This window comes from Diuraphis noxia, unplaced genomic scaffold (assembly GCF_037042655.1).
Source record: "Diuraphis noxia isolate RWA-SAM2 unplaced genomic scaffold, SU_Dnox_SAM2 contig0007, whole genome shotgun sequence".
NCBI lineage: Eukaryota > Metazoa > Arthropoda > Insecta > Hemiptera > Aphididae > Diuraphis > Diuraphis noxia.
The window spans coordinates 1302304-1325257 of NW_028301717.1; the positions used below are offsets into that span (position 1 = coordinate 1302304).

The 22954-nt window shown below is 26.7% G+C and overlaps 2 protein-coding genes across 2 annotated transcripts in view; both read left to right on the forward strand.

Annotated features, from left to right (window-relative positions):
• The window catches only part of LOC149054365 (uncharacterized), a 208630-nt gene that overhangs the window by 143152 nt on the left and 42524 nt on the right, over positions 1-22954 (forward strand). The window contains exon 5 of the mRNA XM_089230331.1: positions 21497-21592. Within this exon, the coding sequence (XP_089086457.1) occupies positions 21497-21592 (96 nt within the window). The remainder of the gene's footprint in view (positions 1-21496; positions 21593-22954) is intronic.
• LOC149054366 (zinc finger MYM-type protein 1-like) lies at positions 2370-6132 on the forward strand. The gene is made up of 2 exons (XM_089230382.1): positions 2370-3042; positions 3173-6132. The coding sequence occupies exons 1-2, from the start codon at positions 2844-2846 to the stop codon at positions 5725-5727; spliced, it is 2754 nt and encodes a 917-aa protein (XP_089086508.1). The 5' UTR covers positions 2370-2843; the 3' UTR covers positions 5728-6132.

Sequence of the window (22954 nt, forward strand, 5' to 3'; positions counted from 1 at the left end):
TAACATTGTTTTTATATTTATTTTATACTTAATAATTATTGACAAAAATTGTAAATCATTATTTTGGCTGAAAAGGGAAGGATACGGTTTTGGTCGAAAACGGGCTCGCCCAAAATCTCAAGTATTTGAAAATATGCAGGTCTTTGAGTATATTTAAAGATTCCAATAATTAGATTTTGAATAATTGCATTATTAAAGAAAAAAGGGGTGAGCATGCTTCGTGAATCACTCTGTATATAAAATAAAGGAAAGAATATGTACTGCGAGCAGATACGTTTACGCCAGATTGTTCATTAACTTTTTTATAATTTTACCCACCGGAGAGAGGTGATTAAAAGAGAAGGTAAAAACAATTGACTTCCGTCCAAAACATTCGATACCTATTATAATTAATTTTAAAGAATTTAATCGAAATTTAAAACATCCGACTTTGAGGCAGTGGCGGACATGTTTCGCGCACCATTAAGGCTATATAATATATAAAGTTAGAAATTTCAGACATTTGGGTGAGGTAGACTGTTTCCGAGTTGGTGGTTTATTTTTTGTCCACTGCAATTGGGGAAAAGTCCACAAACTTTTCGTTTCGTTTTCCTTACCGGTGGACGAAAGTTACAGAGAGACACAGCCTTTAAAAATTATTCACAAGATAATCCGATTATAGCTTACCAGTCTTATTACTCCATTCACTATGTATAGTTTACAATGCATAAGTCGTAACGTTTTTAAATACCTACCTACCTATACAGAGTCATTCACCAAGCATGATTACAATCATTTTTTTGCTTTTAACATGAGCTTATTAAAATTTTGATTTTTGGAGTTTTTTGGTATACTTAATAGGTCCATGTTTTTAAGTATTTAAATTTTTCAAGCATTATAAAAGTATCCTGTTATACCAAATTATTATTTTTTTTTTAATGAAAACCATCCTTTTATAATGCTATACGTTGTTGATTGGATGATTTTTCCAAAAATGTTGATATATATATATATATAAATTGAATTTCAAACGAATAACTTTTGAGTTGTTTATTTTTCTAAACTAAAAATAATAGCCTACGATAATGGGTTTGAATTTAATGAGTTTATGATGATTTACACATTCTTTTACAATATTCATCTAAAAAATATTATAATTTATGAGGATATTTTCAAAGTATAATAAAGATCCAATATTACATATTATGTTTTACTTATATTGTTTTACAACTTTTTTTAAAGACTACCTATTATCTTTAATATAAACTTTAAATAACTCAAAAACTAATCGTTAGAGGTTTTAAATTCAATACGTCATGAACATTTTCAAAACATCATCTGCGTTTATGCTATGGAAAAAGATTAGTTTTAATTTTTGATAATTTTGTATTATTACAAGTTTCTATACACGCATTAAATGGAATTAAAAATCTTAAGTACCAATTGAATATATGGTACTAAAGTACCTATTATACTTAAGATCTACAACAATCCTAATTTTTTTTTTAATTGAACAAATTCATTATTAAAGAGAAATACTGTTGGTGAGCACTGAGCATGATTGGTTTGATGAATCACTCTGTATATATATATATAATCGTTGTGTAAACGATTTCCAGCGATTACATTACTATACTACATTGTGACCTGCGGGTAATGCAAACTCAATTATTTCGTGACTTTAAGTCCTCGTGGGAACTCGGTTTTCGTACATTCTCGATTCTAGAAGATAAAACGATAATTTGTACGTGTCTATATCCTAGGAAATAAATTTCATTAAAAGGTTTATCACGAACGGAGCACTATCATAATAACATCCTTGGTCTTAAGTATCTGTATATAAAATAAGGTCACTGTAAAATAAAAATAATATATTACTGTATTATTTATTTTAATAGAATATCAGGGGATAATATTATTACGAGTACTTTGTAGAGCTAAGGTATTGATATCTTTAGAAAAAAACCATAGCGCATTACTCGATATATTTCCTCGACAATAAAATTTATAGGTAAATCTTAAATATTATGTTTTCGTCAATATTGTAACCCTGGCAACGAAAATGTTTAGAAAATCAAAATATTTTTCCTAGCCCAAAAACAATTTATGTTAAAATTAAAAAAATAAAACTTGACCTGAGTTGAATAATTAATAAAATGCACATATTTTGTATATTTTACTTGCTCATTAATTTCTCAACATTGCCTATAGATTAAGTATTAACAGTATTTACAAAAAAATATAGCATACAGTGATTATAGACATTCATGTGCTCTGTGGTAGGAGGGAGTCTGACCACCCCTGGATCCGCCAATGGTTCACACAACTAATTTCATACTGCGTTATAGGTACTTTCATAGAAATCTTGTACCATATAGACACCCAGGGGCGGAGTGGCCCACCGGGATACCGGGAAAAATCCCGGTGGCCTGGAAGCCAAATGGCCCGTTTACCTAAAGTATAGATAATAATAATGTAGAGTAATGAAAAAATTTATTTATCTATATATATACGAAGACGAAATCAAATTTAATTATAAGTATACCGTATCTAATATACGCACGTATATACCCACTTCAGTTCAGTTCACACTATCTATTTTTATAACTTTCGCTGTAGCCTTCTATGTCTTCGACACGGAGTATTATGTCTATATTATATTATATCTGTGGTCTACGACAATATCTTATCGGTTTATCGCCTCGCTATACTATCGAATCAAATGTACATTACTATATTTTTTCGTTATTTTGTCATTAGATAAAATACGTTGCGAGTGGTAACTACATTTATATTTCATACGTATTAAAAAGTTTTGTTTTTAAATATTATATTCATTTCAACCTAAAATATTTCTCATCAAAATGAGCGATAATAAGAAAAGAAAAGGTGGCGCTGAAAGAGAGAGGGAAAAAAGTAAAAAGTTATTGATGTTAAGTGGAAAACAATGTATGAGATTAGATTCATATTTTGGTAAAAGAAATCCAGTTACACTTTCAACGGATTCGGAAAATATCTCTGATCATAATGATTTATCATTTGAAACGGATCATACTTCCCAAGGTAAGCTTATCAAATAAAATTATTTTTTTATATAGGTACCATATAAGTTATAAATTATTTAATAAATTTTAAGTTATAACAAAAAAAGTAAAAAGTTTACCCCTTGACCACCCTTTTTTTTATTTAACAGATATTAACGAGTTTACTAACGATGAAAAAATATTAAATTCCGAAAATAGTAGTTCTGCTCTAATGCAACTTCAACATGACACTCCGGTTATCAATCCAGAAAAAAACGTAGAATTAAACAAATTTAAGAAACCAAATTCTCATAATTTAAAGTACTTTTTTCAAATTCATCCGGTACAACCGTCTGATGATTCAATTTTACCATTTTCGAGTAAAAAGGTATTTTTTCGTAACAACAAATTAAATAGGAATTGGTGTACATACAATGAGCATTCAAAACAAATATTTTGTTCCGTTTGTTTGGCTTTTTCGACTGACAGTAATGCATTTACTAATGGTATGAGTGACTGGAAACATGTTTACCAGCGTATTTCAGAACACGAGGCAAGTAAATGTCATATGCAATGCTCTGAAGCTTATTTTATGCATGTTCAACAAAAAAATATTGAAAATTTATTATTAGTTGACCAAAAAAGAATACAAAGAGAAGAAGTTAAGAAAAATAGGGCAGTACTTGAGAGAATTATTGAAGTTATCAAGGTTATTGGAAAACGTGGTTTAAGTATACGAGGTAAAAATAATGAAGCTGCTTATTTACTCAATGACCCTATCTTAGATCATGGCAATTTCCTTGAAATGATTATATTATTAAGTAAATATGACGCTGTTTTAAATGAACATTTGAATAAAATTATAAATACGAGCGAAAAAATGCATAAACATGGATCTCAAGGGCGTGGAAGTTTTGTTACTCTTTTAAGTCACTATTCAATAGATAATGTAGTTACATCAATCTCTTCATTAATAAAGTCTACTATTTCAAATCAAATAAAACAATCAGATATGTTTTCTGTTTTGATTGATACTACCCAGGATATCTCGGTGATAGACCAGTGTTCAATTGTACTAAGGTACGTAATAAATGGAGAAATAAATGAAAAATTAGTCGCTGTTAAGTGCTGTACTGATTCTACAGGGGAAGGTATGATGAAGTTATTACAATCTGCATTATTTTCATTAGACATAAACATTACTCGTTGTATTGGGAATGCTACAGATGGTGCAGCTAATATGCAAGGCATGTATAAAGGTTTTACGTCTTGGCTTAGCAAAACAGCGCCCGAACAAGTTCATGTTTGGTGCTATAGCCACGTTTTAAACCTGGTAATATGTGACGCTACAAAAAACCCAGTTAAAGTAGCAACGTTCTTTTCTATCATTAATTCATGTGCCGTATTTTTTAAAGAATCATACCAGCGTATGAATATTTGGAAGTCAATAAGTAATAATCATCACGATAATATTCGAAATAAACGTCTTCAAATCATCGGAGAAACGAGATGGACCGCAAAGCAAACAGCCCTTAACAGAATTTTTGGTACTTATGATAAATTTGACGATGCTTTGTATACAGAGTTGATTATTTGTCTATCTAAAATATCTAATAATGAAGGTTTTAAGCCCGATATTCGATCTAAAGCTAACTGTTTATTGTCATCATTATTGAAGTATGAAAATATCCTCATTGCACATATGTTTATGAAAATATTTTCTATAACAGGTCCCTTATCAAGATACTTGCAAACAAGTGGCTTAGATTTATTAAAATGTCAACAAATGGTCGAAGGCACTTTAAAACAAATAGAAAAACTCCAACGAGATATGGAAAATATAAAAATAACATGTGATAAGTTTATAGAAAAGGCTCAACGAATTATTGATTTAGAAATTGAAAATACTGAAGATGAAAAAAATAAGAAAGATTTAGAAATGTGTGATATTCAAGATCAGTTTGAAAATAAACGTATTCAAAGAAAGAAAAGGATGTCTACTTATGAAACGGAAGATGAACCAATAATTAATGCTGCAAAAAAATTTGAAGTTGAAGTTTATAATAAAGTATTTGATGCTATTATACGAAGTATGACTTCAAGGTTTATTAAAAATAATACATTATACTTTGATCTTTCTCTATTATCGCCAAACAATTTTGAATCATTCAAAAATGGAATGCCGAGTGGTGCATTATCTACATTATCTTTGAAACTTAAACCATTTATTGAATGTAACAATGATGTTGAACAAATTAAAAGCAGTTTATGTGAAGAATTATTACATTTTTCTAGCTCATGGGAATTTTTAAAAAAATCAGTAAATGACGAATATAATATGATATATTGTGAAGATAGTGAAAATTCTGATGACAAAGAAGATTCAAATTCATGTAAAATAAAGCCATGCAGAAGTTGTCAAAATTGTCCTCTTTGTTGTTACAAGGCCTTAATTAAATATAGTTTATTTTCTAACACATATCCAACTTTGATGTTGGCATATCAATTCTTACTGACATTACCCGTAACACAAGTTGCGTGTGAAAGATCATTTTCAACACTGAAGTATATAAAAAACCGATTAAGAAGTACGATGAGCAACGAACACTTAGAAAATTTCATGTTAATGGCAATCGAGAAAAAAACACTAGTCGAACTTAACAATGACGAAATAATAAACTCTGTTGGAGAAAAGAGTAAATTATTAAACAAATTATTATTGTAAGCATTGATTAAGTAGGTATGTTATGAGTAATGTTATAAGTTAATGTTAATGTTATAAGTAAAACAATTATTATAATTATATCTGAAGCTAAAGTAGTTTATTCTTTGTAAGTTAATATATTTATTTTAATTTTATTAGAACATATTATAGGTATAAAAACAATAATGATTTATTATTATTTTGGTTTGTGTATTTTTATTTCGGTTTTATAGTTTTGTTAATAGTTTTATCTGTAAAATACATGCACTGTTATATTGTATTTTAGTACCTACCTATTTGTTGTTTGTCTGCCTATATATATTTACATACAAAATTAGATAAAATACAATTTTTAATCAGGAATTGAAAATTTTGAGTGGCCTGGAGAAAATTAATTTTCCTGGCCTGAATTTTTTTCCCACTCCGCCCCTGTAGACACCTGTTGTAAGTACAGTATAGAAATAAAATATGTCCTTTTTTTTAAAAATAAATCACGTTTACGAGTTCTTCAACCATGTGACACAGATACGTAACTATTTTGGGCTATAATTTGTTTGACAATACCGAAATCTAATAGAACTTACTATTTCGCTATCCTAACCTAACCTACGATAAACCTTTTTTTGCGCTTTCGCTCTCGATCGCGCAAAGTCTTATTCGATTCGGACCTCTAAAACAGTTATTTTGAACATTTAACTGTATACACTCTGTATTCCACGGCGTTCGGGTGTTTTCGAAGAAATGTAACACGCATTCGCGTACAAACATTTAATATAGGTTACACAGTTGGTTACGGTGGTGGTGGTGTATAATATTTATTAAGAACGCGTATAAAATTAAATATTATTATTGTTATATTATATATATGCATGTTAATGAGATTTTTTTCGAATTTTCATCCAACGAAAATTGTATGTAAATTATACACTATAGAATAATATACCTATTATTATATAAAATTCGTATCACAAGTGACACGATCCATCGCGTGGACGTGTCTATATATATTATATTTATAAAATAAAAAGGTACCTATAGCCTATAGATGCACCGAGGTGCTTACTACCTCCTACCTGAATGTATTTTTATAATATCGACGACATGATAATTTTTTCCTTATAAAATTATGTCTACTATAAAATAAGTATATGTTTCTACTTGGACTTTTCGTGATTACTTATAAAGTGATGAGTTGTTATCAAATTATATAGTTATTCAATTTCCTCGATAGTAATAAAATATCTAAATTATACTTATACGTCGTAGTATTACGATTTCACCATAATATTTATATTGCAGTACGTTAAACCAAGGTACCTATATAGTCATTGTCATTAATCTTTTTTCCATCATAATAATTAAAATATATTTTGTTTTGTGCCGTCGTGTCAAATTTTGTTAATAAATCGCACGAAAAACAGGTTGTAGCGGTGTGTAATAATTATAATTAACGGTTAATATTATAAGGATAATATGATAAAAAAATAAAATCCGATGTTTCACAGTAAATTTTCCGCAGTAGAATAATTTATTGTACATTTTTACGTCGGTGGTGATAGTTTTGTGTTGTGTGTGTGGGGGGAGGGGGGGTGCTACCATGGCCCGTGCCAAAATATTGCTTTTCAAATGGGAAAGATCAAAAGTGTTTTACAACGCGTTTTCTTTCTCCTTTCACTTTTTATCTAACCTTGTGGCTTACGACAAGTTCACATCATGTCATTTTAACTATTTCATTGCGACATAAATGTTTTCCAAGTAAAAAGTCATGGCACTACAACTACAACACACAACACTACGCATACAATAATACTCTATATATAGATCATAATATATGACGTAGGTACACTTCGTGCTTTATTGTAGTGCGGGCTGTGAGAAAAATAATAATAACAAACCAGAACATTATTAAAACCACAGATCAATATAGAATAAACACTCGATCAGCCAATGTTGTTAAAAATACTTTTCAAAAGTATTTCAAATAGGTATTTAAATACTTCAATTAAAAAGTATTTAAATATTTATTTAAAAACCTTTGCTAATAAATTTAAATACAAATACAAATATATTCAAAAAGTATTTCAAATATTTTTAAATACATTTTTTTAAGCTTTATTATTTACTGATTCTTAATTCTTAAAACTAATTATTTGTTTAATGTAATAATGTGTATTGAATATAGAAGAATAAAGAATATTGAATATAGAGAATATATAGAATATATTATAGAATATACAATATTGTAGGTTTATATAGAATTCCTTTATTTATAAAAAAATTGTATTTTAAAATTTATTACATTTAAGAAACATAACCTTTTCAAAATGGTCGTCAGTTATTCTCCCTCTACGTTTTGTGAGTATAGCGTTGCTTACACTAAAAATTCTTTCAACAGAAGCACTGCTTGGTAACGGAGTGTTGTGTTCTATAAAAACTTTTTTAATGTTGGTTGTGTCTTCTAAAACCAATAAATTCTTCGTAGGGCTCTTATTCAAAAAACTTGATATTTCATTTTCAATGGAAATGTTGGAATTTGAATGAATTTTGGACCAAGAAAAAAATGAAGATGTTTCATCATCATGTTTATTAGTATTTTCAATTTTTTCATTATCTATGTTAGATGTCTCAATACCTTCAGACTTTGATTTTTTTTAAACAGCTTCTTTGAAGTTAGCAACAGCCAAATCTTTGATTATATTATTATTTATCCACAATGTCTTAAAATATGGATGAGATAAAGCAGCAATAACTAAAAACTTATCTGCTTGTTATTTTTCACGTAATATCTTTGTTTGTCGATAACAACATTAAAAATCGTCATGTCTTTTCATCGACGATAAGCAATTTCTTCATAATCGATAAACGAAACTAAATAGTAAATAATTAAATAATATCTTGTTTGAAAATTTTGGATTTAATATTTTAAATACAATATATAATAATATGTATTTGAAATATACTTGAAATACTTCTGTCTAAAAGTATTTAAAATACAGAAAAAGTATTTAAATACTAGTATTTAAATATTAATATTTAAATATTTAACAAGTATGCGATCAGCTGATCGGGTTACTGTATCCCTACGGTTGAAGTATTGGAAATTGTACCGTATTCGTAATCTGATAGAATGTTAACAACGTGTATCCCTCTTAGTTACGGAATTATAAAAACGGAAACAACCAAACAACGCAATGGCCAATGGGCATTACAAAACACTATATCAATTCTGTCTCTTTTTGTGTGATAATAATGATATGATTTATTTAAGTGATAATGCATGCCACTCCCTCCTAAAGACCGTGTTCAAGGCCATAGTTACCAGATTTTGCCATTACACACAGTGTCTATACCCTGTTAAAACAAAACACATAATAATATTATTATATTATTAATCCCAATTATTTATTTTATAGTTTTCGACAAAATCGATTTTTTTATATGGTGGTAATTCAAAAACTAATCACTGTAAATACTTGAAATTTTCACCAAATATTTATGTTAGTGTTATATATATACAGTTTAATTTTCAAAAATTTTTGACGTTTTTTGAGTTTTTTATAGACCACTGAAATTTTCAATTTTTTTGAGAATTTTTTTTTGAAGTGTCGGTAAAAAAATGTTGGAAAAACTTGAAAATTTAATACAAGGTTCCTTATGAGTTGTTCTTATTTTAGCTAAAAAAAATTAAAAATCGTAAGTCACAATTTTTTTTAATAAGCGTTTATATTTCAAAATTTTACGAAATCCGTCGAAAACGCAAAAATTTGCAAGTAATTTTGAAGTTGAAAAATCATAAAATTTTTGGAGTTTATAACTAAGGATTAAAAATACAACACTAAGTTTTCCATAAGTTTTCCTTCTAATAGCTATAGAGAAAATTCGAAGCATCATTATAGGAAAAATTTAAAGTGCGTTTGAATTTTAAATTTTTACGAAATAGCGTAACGATAACGATTTATCCTGAAACGATTTTAAATATTTGTTATTATTCAAAAAGTATAAATCGTAGATACTTTAAAATTTTATCAGTTATTTAGATTGGCATTTTCTTTATATTATTTAATTTTCAAAATATTTTTACTTTTTGAGATATTTATAGACGACTGAAATTTTCAATTTGTCTGAAAATTTTTTTTTGAAGTGTCGATAACATTTTTTTGGCCCCTATCAAAATACTTGAAAATTTAATACAGAGTTCCTCATAAGTTATTCTTATAGTGAATAAAAAATTATAAGAATACATAGGCACAATTTTTTTTTTATTAGCATTTGAAGTTCAAATATTGACAAAAATTCGTCAAAACCATGAATATTTTTTTTTGTGTTTTTCATTACATTTTGGGGCAGTAAAAATGCTTTGACATTTAACTTCAGTACCTTGTTAAATCAGAAAATGAATCTAGTTGATACTTTGGGGCTCAAAAGTAAAACATTCTTATATATTTTTCTAAATAATCGGGATAAACAAACTAAAAATTAACGGAAAAACAGGGAATTGTTCGTACAACCAGTTTTCGACAAAAATCAATTTTGATTTTTTATATAACTTTAAAACGATAGACCATTAATACATGAAATTTTCACCGAATGTTTATATAAGTACCTATTTTCTATCCACCATGAAATTTTAAAAAAAATTTGACTTAAATTGAACTATTCATAGGTATATGCAATTATCAATCATTATTAGTTTTTTTTTTAAAATTAAAATCGATAAAAATTTATTTTTTAGGTAGAAAATCTTGAAAATTTAATACAAGGCTCTTAACATATTATTACAATAGCAGTTGAAAAATAAAATAAATTCATAGTTACAATTTTTTTTTATAAGCATTCAAAGTTTGAATTTTGACAAAATACGTAAAAATCACAAATAACAAATTATTTTAAGCTAGAAATTAATAAAACATTTTCTTTTTTAAACTAACATTTAAAAATTTAATATAAGATTCCTTACAAGTTTTTCGATCTTTATCACAAAAAACATGTCCACCGGAAATGCAAATTAAATTTTTATTAGCATTTGAATTTCAAATATTGACAAAAATTCGTCAAAACCATGAATATTTGCGAATTATTTTGTAGTTCAAAATTCATAATATTCTTTGTATTTTTATCTAAGGTTATAAAATTCAACACTAAGTTTTCCATAAGTTTTTCTTCAAATAGCTATAGAGAAAATTTGAAGCGTCATTATAGGAAAAATGTTTTGAGCGTCTAAGTTTTAAATTTTTATGAAATCGCGTAATGATAACGATTTATCCTCAAACCAGGTATTTGTATATTTATGATAATATAAGGTATTATGAATTATGATAACTACATGATAACTACACTAATTGATTAACCATGCCTTATGCAAAATGCGTCTTAATTGGAAAATAAAATATCTGTTTCAAAATAGAATATATGACAATATTTAAATATAATATATCCTAGACTGACAAATCATCTCCGTTCAGAATCGTTTTTCGTATACAATGATGAGTATTAGCTAGAAATTCATAATAATTTTCTTTTTAAAACTAAGATCTGAAAATTTAATACAAGATTCCTTAAAAGTTTGTTAACCTTTATCATAAAAAAAATATCCACCAGAAAGTCAAACTAAATTTTTAGAACATTGGATTATCACTAGATTTCTCATTTAGCGATTTTCTTATTTTGGCGTAACTCTAAAAAATATGACCGCAGATACTTGAAATTTTTACTGAATGTTTATATAGGCATTTTCTATATTTGATAAAATTTTCAAAATAATTTGATTTGGTTTGACCTGTTTACTGGCATTTTAATTTTTCAACTTTTTTAGTTTTTTTTTCTATAAATATCGATAAAAATGTATTTGTTGGGTAGAAAAGCTTAAAAATTTAATACAAGGATTCTAACACATTGTAACAAAAGCAGTTGAAATATATTAAAAATACATTGACATGATTTTTTTTATAAGCATTTAAAGTTCAAATTTTGACTAAATACGTAAAAATTTCGGCAATGTTCAAATTATCTTAGACAGAAATTCATAAAAGTGTTTTCCTTTTTAAATCTTAAATTTGAAAGTTTAATACACGGCTTCTAACATATTTTTACAATAGCAACTGAAAAATAAAATTAATATATTATAGTCACAATTTTTTTTATAAGCATTTGAATTTTGACAACATACGTACAAATCACGAAAATTCGTAAATTATTTTATGCTAGAAATTCATAAAATTTTTCTTTTTAAATCTAAGATTTGAACATTTTTAATAATCTATAATATATCCTAGACAGATAAACCGTCTCTGCTGAGAATCGTTTTTCGTATACAATGATTTAATTATACCATTGGATTCAAATTTAATTCCATCCATTACAGTAACCCACTTGAAATCTACTGTACAGCATAGCGACATCCACGAATTACCCGCATTTTTTTTGTTTTTTAACGTTGTAAAATTATGTGGGTGCAGGTAGACTCATTATTAACAATAAAATTATAAATTTAACTATTCAAGTATACTTCAATTTTAAAACTTTAAAACTTACAATTGAATAATTCTGCAAGATTTTTAAATGCTTTTTAAATGTTTGTTTTAATTTTAAATTTGGAACTTAAATACTCTATAGGTACATAAAAACAGTAAAATAAGCATAACGGATGTTATAATGTTAATTGCATATTTTCAATAATTTTAGAATAGTAATAAGTCTTAAACCATAGTCATTATACTTATTTTAGTTATCATTTAGCCGTATATAAATATTATATTGATCTGTTTCGGACGTTTCGGTGGATATTAATTATCTCCTCTGTGTGGTATTTATAAATAATTCGATTTTTGTAAAGTATATGATTCGAACGACATTCTGTTATCCGTCTCGAGAAAACTGAGGGAGGGGAGGGGTGGACAAATGCAATTTCACATGTACGCGTCGTTAAGTGCAAATAATCGCGTGTGTTACATTAATAAAGGTGAGCCTTTTTTTTTCCTTTTTATATACCGGGAACGGCTGAGAACTGTTTAGCACAATACTGCCACCCGAACCCCAATTAATAAAGGTGAGCCTAACCATTAAATCATACAACTGTATTCAACTCAGTTGCACCTATATATAGGCCACTTCATCCTAACTTCTACAAGGTACAGTCAATTATCCAGTAGGTTATTGCATGTACAGAGTGAGCATATATGATCGCACACCAGCCACTATTTCTTCTCCATGGTAAAATTGAGACTGTTGGGGAAGTGTTCTGTATAACGACACACCTCATATTTTTATTTAGAATGAGGATTGTCATTTTTTTTTTAAATTTTAAATCGTGAAGGATATAAGATTTTTTTGAAAACAGTTATGCGTATAGACTATAAACCAAAATTCGTGCTAATCGTTTCTGAGTAGAGGTTTAACAGTTTTCGATAAAATCAGAATTGCATTAATACATTTTTAAATAATAAAAGTTGGTGATCGTGTTTGGTGAATTATCATGTGTACACTGCTGTAGGTACTATAAAGGAGGAAAATAAGTTCATGATTATTCATAATAATATCGTCTATAGTCTAAATAATTTTGAGTTCTATAGACTTTTGTAGATAGGTATAAATGATATGTATATTTTATATTCAGCATATACATTCAAACAATTAATTCCACCGAGAAAGTGAAATTTGTCTGTCTAGTGACGAATCACGAATACACATCAAAAAAAAAAGATCAACTATTAAAAAAAAATTGTATTGTATTTATTCTTCTATATTCGTCGTATTGAATTGTTCATCTTGAGATAACATGGCAGTTTATATCCTTATAAAAAACAAATTTCATGATTGTTTTTTTTTTTATTATTATTATTAAATATAAAGACCGTGGCAGTTCTTGCCATTGGTCTGACAGTACATGTTATAATATAATTTTAAGGTATATTATATAAAATATATTCATATTAACTTAAAGTTTTAAAGATTTAAATTTCACTATACAAATTAAACTTTTTTTAAGTATAAATAAATTGTCGATTGTGATAGAATCCGGGCTGAGAATTTCGTGTAGATGTATGGAACGGAGGGTATCTTCTCGATATATTTGACGATTTCTACATCCAGTTAATATCTGCTTAATGGTTAGTTAGACACCACAAGTAGAACATTTGAATGGGATGACTGTTTTATTTTGATTAACTTATCTAAACATTTTTATTCCACACACATACACATTCAATTAAATTTTCGTACATTTATCTTTTTTGATAAAAATAAATCATTTTCCAGAACATCAGACACTTCAGTAGTTGTTGAGTCTATAATAAATTAATCTAGTTTGTGGTGTCCACTGATTTACTAATATTGATGGTGAATAAAAATAAAGTGTCTTCTGATTAATTCGATACCATAACATTAGCCACGCTAAATAAAATATCACACGATTCATATTTAATAAACATTTTGAACTTCAAATTGTCGAAATTAAAAAGTGTGTAACTTTCTCGATAAATGTTGAACAAATACATTTTATTCAATTACACATAGGTATTACTTTAAGTACTACAAGTACTTATACGCTATAAATATAATTCATTAAAATTTACATTTTGATATTTGATAAAATAATAGTTAAGTACTATATTAATTCTTATGACTGGGTCTTATTTAGGGAAGATAAAATTTGTTCGATTTAACTAAAAAGTTTTGCAGAATAAACAGGTATTTCGTTTTTCAATTTTTTTTTTAAATAATAGTTACTTATCAGTTCAATCGTAATTATTTACTTTTAGAACAAACGCCACGCCAAAGGTAATCTAAACTTTATAAATTATATAGGTACAACAGTTTTGAGATTTGAGACTTTGTTTTCTTTAATAATAGTACGAAGAATATTCATTAATATTTGTATGATGACATTTGGTTAATATTATAATGTGATATGCAAGTATTTTTAACAAGACTTCTACAATAATTTTAAGTGGGTACACTAATTATCTCGAAAAGTATTTACTTTTTTCAAAACATTTTTTTTACATGGTTTCAATTTGTTAAAAAACCGATGTTTTTATTAAAAAATTATATTTTTAAATATTTTTTATCCTTATCATTTTTTAAATTTTTTAGTTTTTTGAATGACAACATAGAGTTTTAATTTCATGTTCTAAAGCAGAATATTTTTCTTAGTATTTCGATTCATAAAAATCGAATTTAGGACGAGTAGTTTATGAGTTATATGTATTTAAAGTTTAGACAAGCGGAGTAGTGGACAAACATTTTGCGGGGTAACCCAAAAACTTCTAGCCCTAAATTCGATTTTTATGAATCAAAATACTTAGAAAAATATTCTGCTTTGGAATATGAAATTAAAACTCTATGTTGTCATTCAAAAAAGTAGGTAAAAACTTAAAAAATGATAAGGATAAAAAATATTTAAAAATATAATTTTTTAATAAAAACGTTGGTTTTTTAACAACTTGAAACCATGTAAAAAAATATTTTGAAAAAAGTAAATACTTTTCGAGATAATTAGTGTACCCACTTAAAAGAATCACCCTATATATATATATATAATATCTACAATTTATTATGATTAAATGACTTCATTTTTTCATGAGTTTTTTATTATATGAAATTCCATTAACTCGTTTCCAAAATTGAACGTTTTAGACATTATATTATTATACAGTCTTGAAAAATTTTTAATTAAAAATCTTGATAAGTCTTGATACTTAAGTATTTTATTTCAGAAATAATAAAAATTAATTGTTTCTATATGTGACTACTTCAATATGTTGTGAAGAAATAAAATGTTTTCTTTATTGTTCATTGAAATGGTTGCATTTTTATTCCAAATAAAACGTAGTTTTTTTTTTTTTAATTGATCTTATTAACATCAGCAGCAAAGGCCATTAGTTACAATATTGTTTATAGTACATTTTTAAATTTAAATTTTACTATACAAGTTTGTCTTGATTAGGAATTTGATGATTTGTGTGGTTTTGATTGCGTCGGGTCCGAGGGCTGCATCTATTGTGTTGGGTATTTCAAAATTTCTATGTTCGTCTGCGTATTGGAGGCATTCGGTAATTATATGGTTAACCGAGAGTTCAGTTCCACAAGTAGTGCATTGCGGTTTTTCTCCTCTGTCTATGAGGTATCCATGCGTTAGACGGGTGTGGCCGATGCATAATCTGTTTATAACTACCTTGTCTCTTTTATTCGGAGGGAAATTAGGCCAATTGAAGATTGAGTTTTTTATTTTTCTTAGTTTGGTAGTCTGATTGAACCAGTACATAACAGACATAGCAAAATTTATACAACAACAAATAACCCATTCAAAAACCATAGGATCTAACATATCCCTCATCTGCATTCCCGGACATAGTAACATAGAAGGGAATGTAAAAGCAGATGAATACGCCAAGAAAGCGGCAAAATCTTCTGACGCTCAAAAATTAAACATAACAACATACGCAGATCTAAAAATCCTAATCAAGAAACGCATTCAATTAAAATGGCAAACGTAGTTTTATATGTTTAGTGTTTACGTTTAGATTTGGTCGTCAAAAATAAAACTAAATTAAACTTCCTTCCGCTGACCCAGTAATAATTAATTTACTCGGAACAATTTTAAATTAATTTTAAAAATAAAATATATTGTACGTGTTAAATGATTGGCGTTTTTATGTATCAATATTTTTGTAAACTATAATATTTATTAGATATTAGGCCGTTATAAAATATTAATTTGTTTTAACATTAGGTACATGGGCCAGATGTTCATAATTATAAACACAATAGGTATGCTCTTTATCAAAAGCTATAAAATATAGTTTTTAGTATGATATAATCATTATACAGCGTATAATCAAAAATTGGAAACATTATAACTTTAAAAAATATTAAATTTATTTGAATTCTGTTTGTTGTTGGTGCTTAAAAGTAAAGACTTTGTTATAGCTTATTAAGCTAATTAAACTATTTTTTGCCATTTCATTTCGCGCATGCGCATAACAACTTTTTTTCCTAAATTCCAACCCCACCTTTTTTGATTTATTATTTTTACTCTAATTTTTTAATGTATTTTAATTGTCAAACTAACTTTCTATGTCAATAAATATAGTCGAGTTATTGAGTTATAATTACATTTTTGACATATTTTTTTTTGTAATTTTTGTGTATGTAAAAAAGTGTATATTATACTTTATATGTAGTTCAAGGCAGTGACTGATATATATTTTTGTATGGGGGAGGATCAATGAAAAAATCTATTATGATGTTCAAAATATAGAATTTTAAAGTTATCTTTAAACCCTATTAAATAAGTCATATAATTGTATGATAAAACAATCGTATGCGATACTCAAACCTTCAACATTTATATGCCTAATATGTGTATTTATCAAGATATTAACGCAGTCACAATTCCGAATGTCATAGTTTACTATCATCTCGTGAACTCAGCGGTGACATAAATAAATCTTACGATGTTAATTAAATATTATGTTTAGGTAGGTACGCAAAAAAAAAAAAACGAAAATCCATTAAAATGTGTTTTTAGAGTAAAAACTGAGAACTTTTAAAAACATTTATACAAAAAAAAAATATATTATTTTAGAGAAAACCGTATATTGTATTATTCTAAATAATTTACTTCTCGTTAGGTACAAAAGGCACAACAATACTTTATTTTCAAAAACGCTATAATGGGGTCACGTCTCTTAAATATTGATTCAATTATAACATGTAACGACTCTTTTTACTCTCAAATTACTTTTTTATACTATTTTGTTTGATTTGCGTGCACTTGTTTTTACCACTGCTGGTAATTATCGGTATAAATCCTCTCAATAACAATTCGTAATGGCAATTAGATACATCCGCTTGTGTATAATATTATATATATTTTTTTTTAGATTCTGAGCAGAGCGATGAATGTATTGATTTTACCATGATGTGTGTGTGTGTGTTTTTTTTTGTGTCTGTCATCACGTTTTGGGGCAGTAAAAATGCTTCGATTTTTGACTTCAGTGCCTCGTTCGATCAGAAAGTGAATCTAGTTGGTACTTTGGGGGGTCAAAAGTAAAAAAATCCTAATACTTTTCTAAATAATCGAAAAACACAAACTAAAAATTAAGGGAAAAACGGGAAAATTTACGCACACTCATTTTTCGACAAAATCGATTTTGGTTTTTGATGTCACTTTAAAACGAATGACCATAGATACATGAAATTTTCACCGAATGTTTATATAAGTATATTCTATCCACCATGCAATTTTCAAAAAATTTCGACTTAAGTTGAACTATTCATAGGCATTTCAAATTTTCGATCATTATTAGTTTTTTTTAAATTAAATCGATAAAAATGTATTTGTTTGGCAGAAAAGCTTGAAAATTTAATACAAGGCTCTTAACATATTGTTACAATAGCAGTTAAAAATTAAAGAAATTCATAGTCACAATTTTTTTTTATAAGCATTCAAATTTTGAATTTTGACAAAATACGTAAAAATCACGAAAATTCACAAATTATTTTAAGCTAGAAATTCATAAAAAATTTTCTTTTTAAATCTAAGATTTCAAAATTTAATACAAGATTCCTTACAAGTTTTTCAATCTTTATCACAAATAAAAATTCCACTGGAAATTCAAATTAAATTTTTATGAGCATTTTAAATTTAAATTTTTACAACATTGGATTTTCACTTTTAGAGATTTCCTTATTTTGGTGCAACTCTAAAACAAATGACCACAGATACCTGAAATTTTGTCTGAATGTTTATATAGGTATTTTATATATTTGATAAAATTTTCAAAATATTTAAATTTGTTTTGAGCTGTTTACTGACATTTTAATTTTTCAACTTTTTTAGTTATTTTTTCTATAAATATCGATAAAAATGTATTTGTAGGGTAGAATAGCTTGAAAATTTAATACAAGGCTTCTAACACATTTTAACAATAGCAGTTCAAAAATATTAAAAATACATAGGCACGTATTTTTTTTATAAGCATTTAAAGTTCAAATTTTGACTAAATACGTAAAAATTACGGCAATGTTCAAATTATCATAGATAGAAATTCATAAATGTTGTTCTTTTTAATTCTAAGATTTGAAAATTTAACACAAGGCTCCTAACATATTTTTACATTAGTAGTTGAAAAATAAAAGAATTACATAGTCACATTTTTTTTTTTATAAGCATTCAAATTTTGAGTTTTGACATATTATGTAAAAATCACGAAAATACACAATTTAATTTAAGCTATAAATTCATAAAAATGTTTCCTTTTATATCTAAAATTTGAAAATTTAATACAAGGCTTCTAACACATTGTTACAATAGCAGTTGAAAAATAAAAGAAATATATTGTCACAATTTTTATTTATAAGCATTTAAAGTTCAAATTTTGACTAAAGACGTAAAAATTACTGAAATGTTCAAATTATCTTAGATAGAAATTCATAAAAGTTTTTCTTTTTAATTCTAAGATTTGAAAATTTAATACAAGGCTCCTAACATATTTTTACAATAGAAGTTGAAAAATAAAAGAAATACATAGTCACAATTTTTATTTATAAGCATTTAAAGTTCAAATTTTGACTAAAGACGTAAAAATTACTGAAATGTTCAAATTATCTTAGATAGAAATTCATAAAAGTTTTTCTTTTTAATTCTAAGATTTGAAAATTTAATACAAGGCTCCTAAAATATTTTTACAATAGCAGTTGCAAAATAAAAGGAATACATAGTCACAATTTTTATTTATAAGCATTTAAAGTTCAAATTTTGACTACATATTATGTAAAAATCACGAAAATTCGTAAATTATTTTATGCTAGAAATTCATAAAAAATTTTATTTTTAATTCTAAGATTTTAAAATTTAATACAAGGCTCCTAACTTAATTTTACGATTTCAGTTGCAAAATAAAAGGAATATATAGTCACAATTTTTATTGGTAAGCATTTAAAGTTAAAATTTTGACTAATTACGTAAAAATTACGGCAATGTTCTAATTATCTTAGATAGAAATTCATAAAAGTTTTTCTTTTTAATTCTAAGATTTGAAAATTTAATACAAGGCTCCTAACATATTTTTACAATTGCAGTTGCAAAATAAAAGAAATACATAGTCACAATTGTTATTTACAAGCATTCAAATTTTGAATTTTGACAACATACTATTATTATGTAAAAATCTCGAAAATTCGCAAATTATTTTAAACTAGAAATTATTAAAAATGTTTCTTTTTAAACCTAAGATTTGAAAATTTTTAATAATCTATAATATATCCTAGACAGATAAACCGTCTTCGCTCAGAATCGTTTTTCGTATACAATGATATAAATCATTGGATTCAAATTTAATTTCATCCATTACAGTAACCCACTTGTAACCTACTGTACAGCAGAGCGACATCTACGACTTACCCGCCTTTTTTTTTTTTTTTTGAATTAAGAACATTTAACAATCTGTACTCGTGGTACAATAAGCTTAATAGATATTTGAATTACAATAGTGATAGAATTAATACAAACACAAACGCAACAGCATTCAATTTATATGTAACGCTATTCTTAAGCCGGTCCCACACGACTGGTGTACTTGGCCAACATTTGTCACTGGTGACATTACGCCAGTCGTATGGGAGGCTTCACAAGTACAATTGTTGGTTACTGGCTCGTACCGGAGGATTGTCGGTAAACCTGATACAAGTCAAAGGACCACCAATGTTTACATTCAACTTGGCGTTTGCTCCCACACGGCATGGCACTACATGGTGACTGGCCGTGCGAATTTTACATATCATACAATCCATGTGGGAGAATATACAATTACCATGACAAGTATACCAGCGCTGGGCATTGAATATACACCAGTATATACTTGTGAATATACACCAGTCGTGTAGGAGCAAAGACCAATGTTGGTCATATATCACCAGTGACAAATATTGGCCAGTTCACCATTCGTGTGGGACCGCCTTTATTTTACATGAAAATCTTGAATTGAAGAGACTGTCCAGCAACAGCACTTCGGCTATATTATATATATGTTTAATAAACTATACTGACAATTTTAGTAATAATAATATCGTTTACTACGAAAAAATATGTCCCATTTATATGATATTTAACGTCATATAAAACAATTGTAACATAATGATTATTTAAAATAGAATAAATAAATAGGTATATGTGAACTACACGTATTATATAATATAATTAATATAAATATTAAATAACTACAGATTTGAATAGATGTATAAAAATCTTTTAAGCGAAGAATAATTTATAGAATTTTCTGAAAACATTATATTAACAATATTACGTAAATGTGAAAAATTCAATATTACATTCGGTTGATATATTTAATATTATATAAAATAAATGTTTATTAGATCTAGAGTTAATGTAAGTTGGTACGCACTATATAGGTAAAATGCTTACTGTACCCTATATAGTATAATGATTATGTTACCACTATGTATATACTATATATTTATGTGAACTATGTATTTTTAATGGGATAAAAGGTATTTTTTGTTTATCGACATGAACAACCTTTTTAAGGTTTAAAAACATTGTTTTATGATATTAATTTAAAAAAATCAATTGGTGTATCTGACGCCCACGCTAGGGGTATATACAGGGAGTATATATTTGAGGGTATTTATTTTTTTTTGTACACGTCGGTGAAAAAAATGCAAAATCTTATGTTAATATAAAAGCCAACTTATACTATTTGACTGTACATATCATGCATAATAATGCACGCTATATTCAATATTTTATTTTCTGATTATTATGTTTCAGGATCTCAGAGTTTTGTTCGTACCTTGGATATTTGCAATGATCTTAGCAACTACTGTTGACGTCGCACATTCAATATATTTATATGGACTTGATACGGTAAATATACATTCAAAAAATAATAGTAAAATGCTCCATTAAAAATGGGCAGTAAAAGTTAGTTCAATTATATTTATTGAAAATTGAAGTATTGCAAATTAAATTGCATTGGGTTTATGATAGTGTTTACTGTATACCTCAAATTATTTACTTGGCCCGTATACTATGTCGTTGACGATAACAGACTTTTTTTGATTTAAGAATAAATACCTATTAATTTACGAATTATAAGCTGATAACTGTGTTGACCCCCTCGTGTATAATAAACACTTATTTACTCATTTTTCAATCACTGGGCAATTTTCAGTGAATTATCTGATACGTATATAAAACTTTCTTTTCATTATTCATTCGGCTAATCAATAAATGACTCAACTAATAAATTATTTTAAAAGTTAATATTAAAATTTAAAATATTTAAGAAGATTCTTTTTTTATTGATTTTGAATTTATAAATTTTTACTTTGAAATTTAAAGCCGTTAGCATTAAATTTTTATATACATTTTCATTTTTATAATACTTATTACCTAATTAAAAGTCGAGAAAATAATATAAATAGAATAAAAATAAATAAAGTTTTAAAGTATAATTTATTAGTTATGTTGGTATGTATATTAAAATTGTTGGTATTATCTTATTCCAGATTTAATATTTTTATTGTTTTAAAGAATTTAAGATTCTTTTATATCTTCTTAACAATCAATATATTTATTATTTATAAATATTATAATATTCTTAAATCAAGTTCATTAAAATTACTCAAGAGCTCAATTAACTCAAATTACTCAATTTAAAGGATATACATTTTGTAAACCTATTATTAAATATCGCCTTGTTTATGAGATGGCGCACTTGGTAGTTGGTATGCAAATTAACAATATTCCTATCGTGGGAACGATATTAAAATTATAATGAATAATTAAATGTGATTGTAATAAAACGTCTATGCTGACAGTAGAAAAACCATCAACTCAATAAAAAATATTGAACTATACAGCTTAATTTAATCTTACATCATTGTAAATATCACTCTTGGTACATTATAATGTATACTTAATTAATATTTACATTATAATTTTAACTTAAACCTTAATTATCAGCGTATATAACGTATATTGTAGTTGATGCTGTAACAATAAAAAAAAACATCAATACCTAAAGCCAAGTTTATAATATATACTTAAAACGTATAATGCAACGGTTATTCAGTAAACCGTAGTCATATGCATACAATTAATTAGCAAACCAGGAAAATATGCAAGTGAATCACATCTTGATACGGTCTATTTTGCATGAATCGCATGAACCTTAGACAATGACTCTCTCAAATGCCTTTGGGACTCGGGTATTAATTCGTAGTT

Coding starts and splice junctions, on each gene's coding strand:
- LOC149054366 (XM_089230382.1), top strand. CDS start 2,844: ATGAGCGATAATAAGAAAAGAAAAGGTGGCGCTGAAAGAGAGAGGGAA. Junction 3,043..3,172: donor AACGGATCATACTTCCCAAG/GTAAGCTTATCA, acceptor TTTATTTAACAG/ATATTAACGAGTTTACTAAC.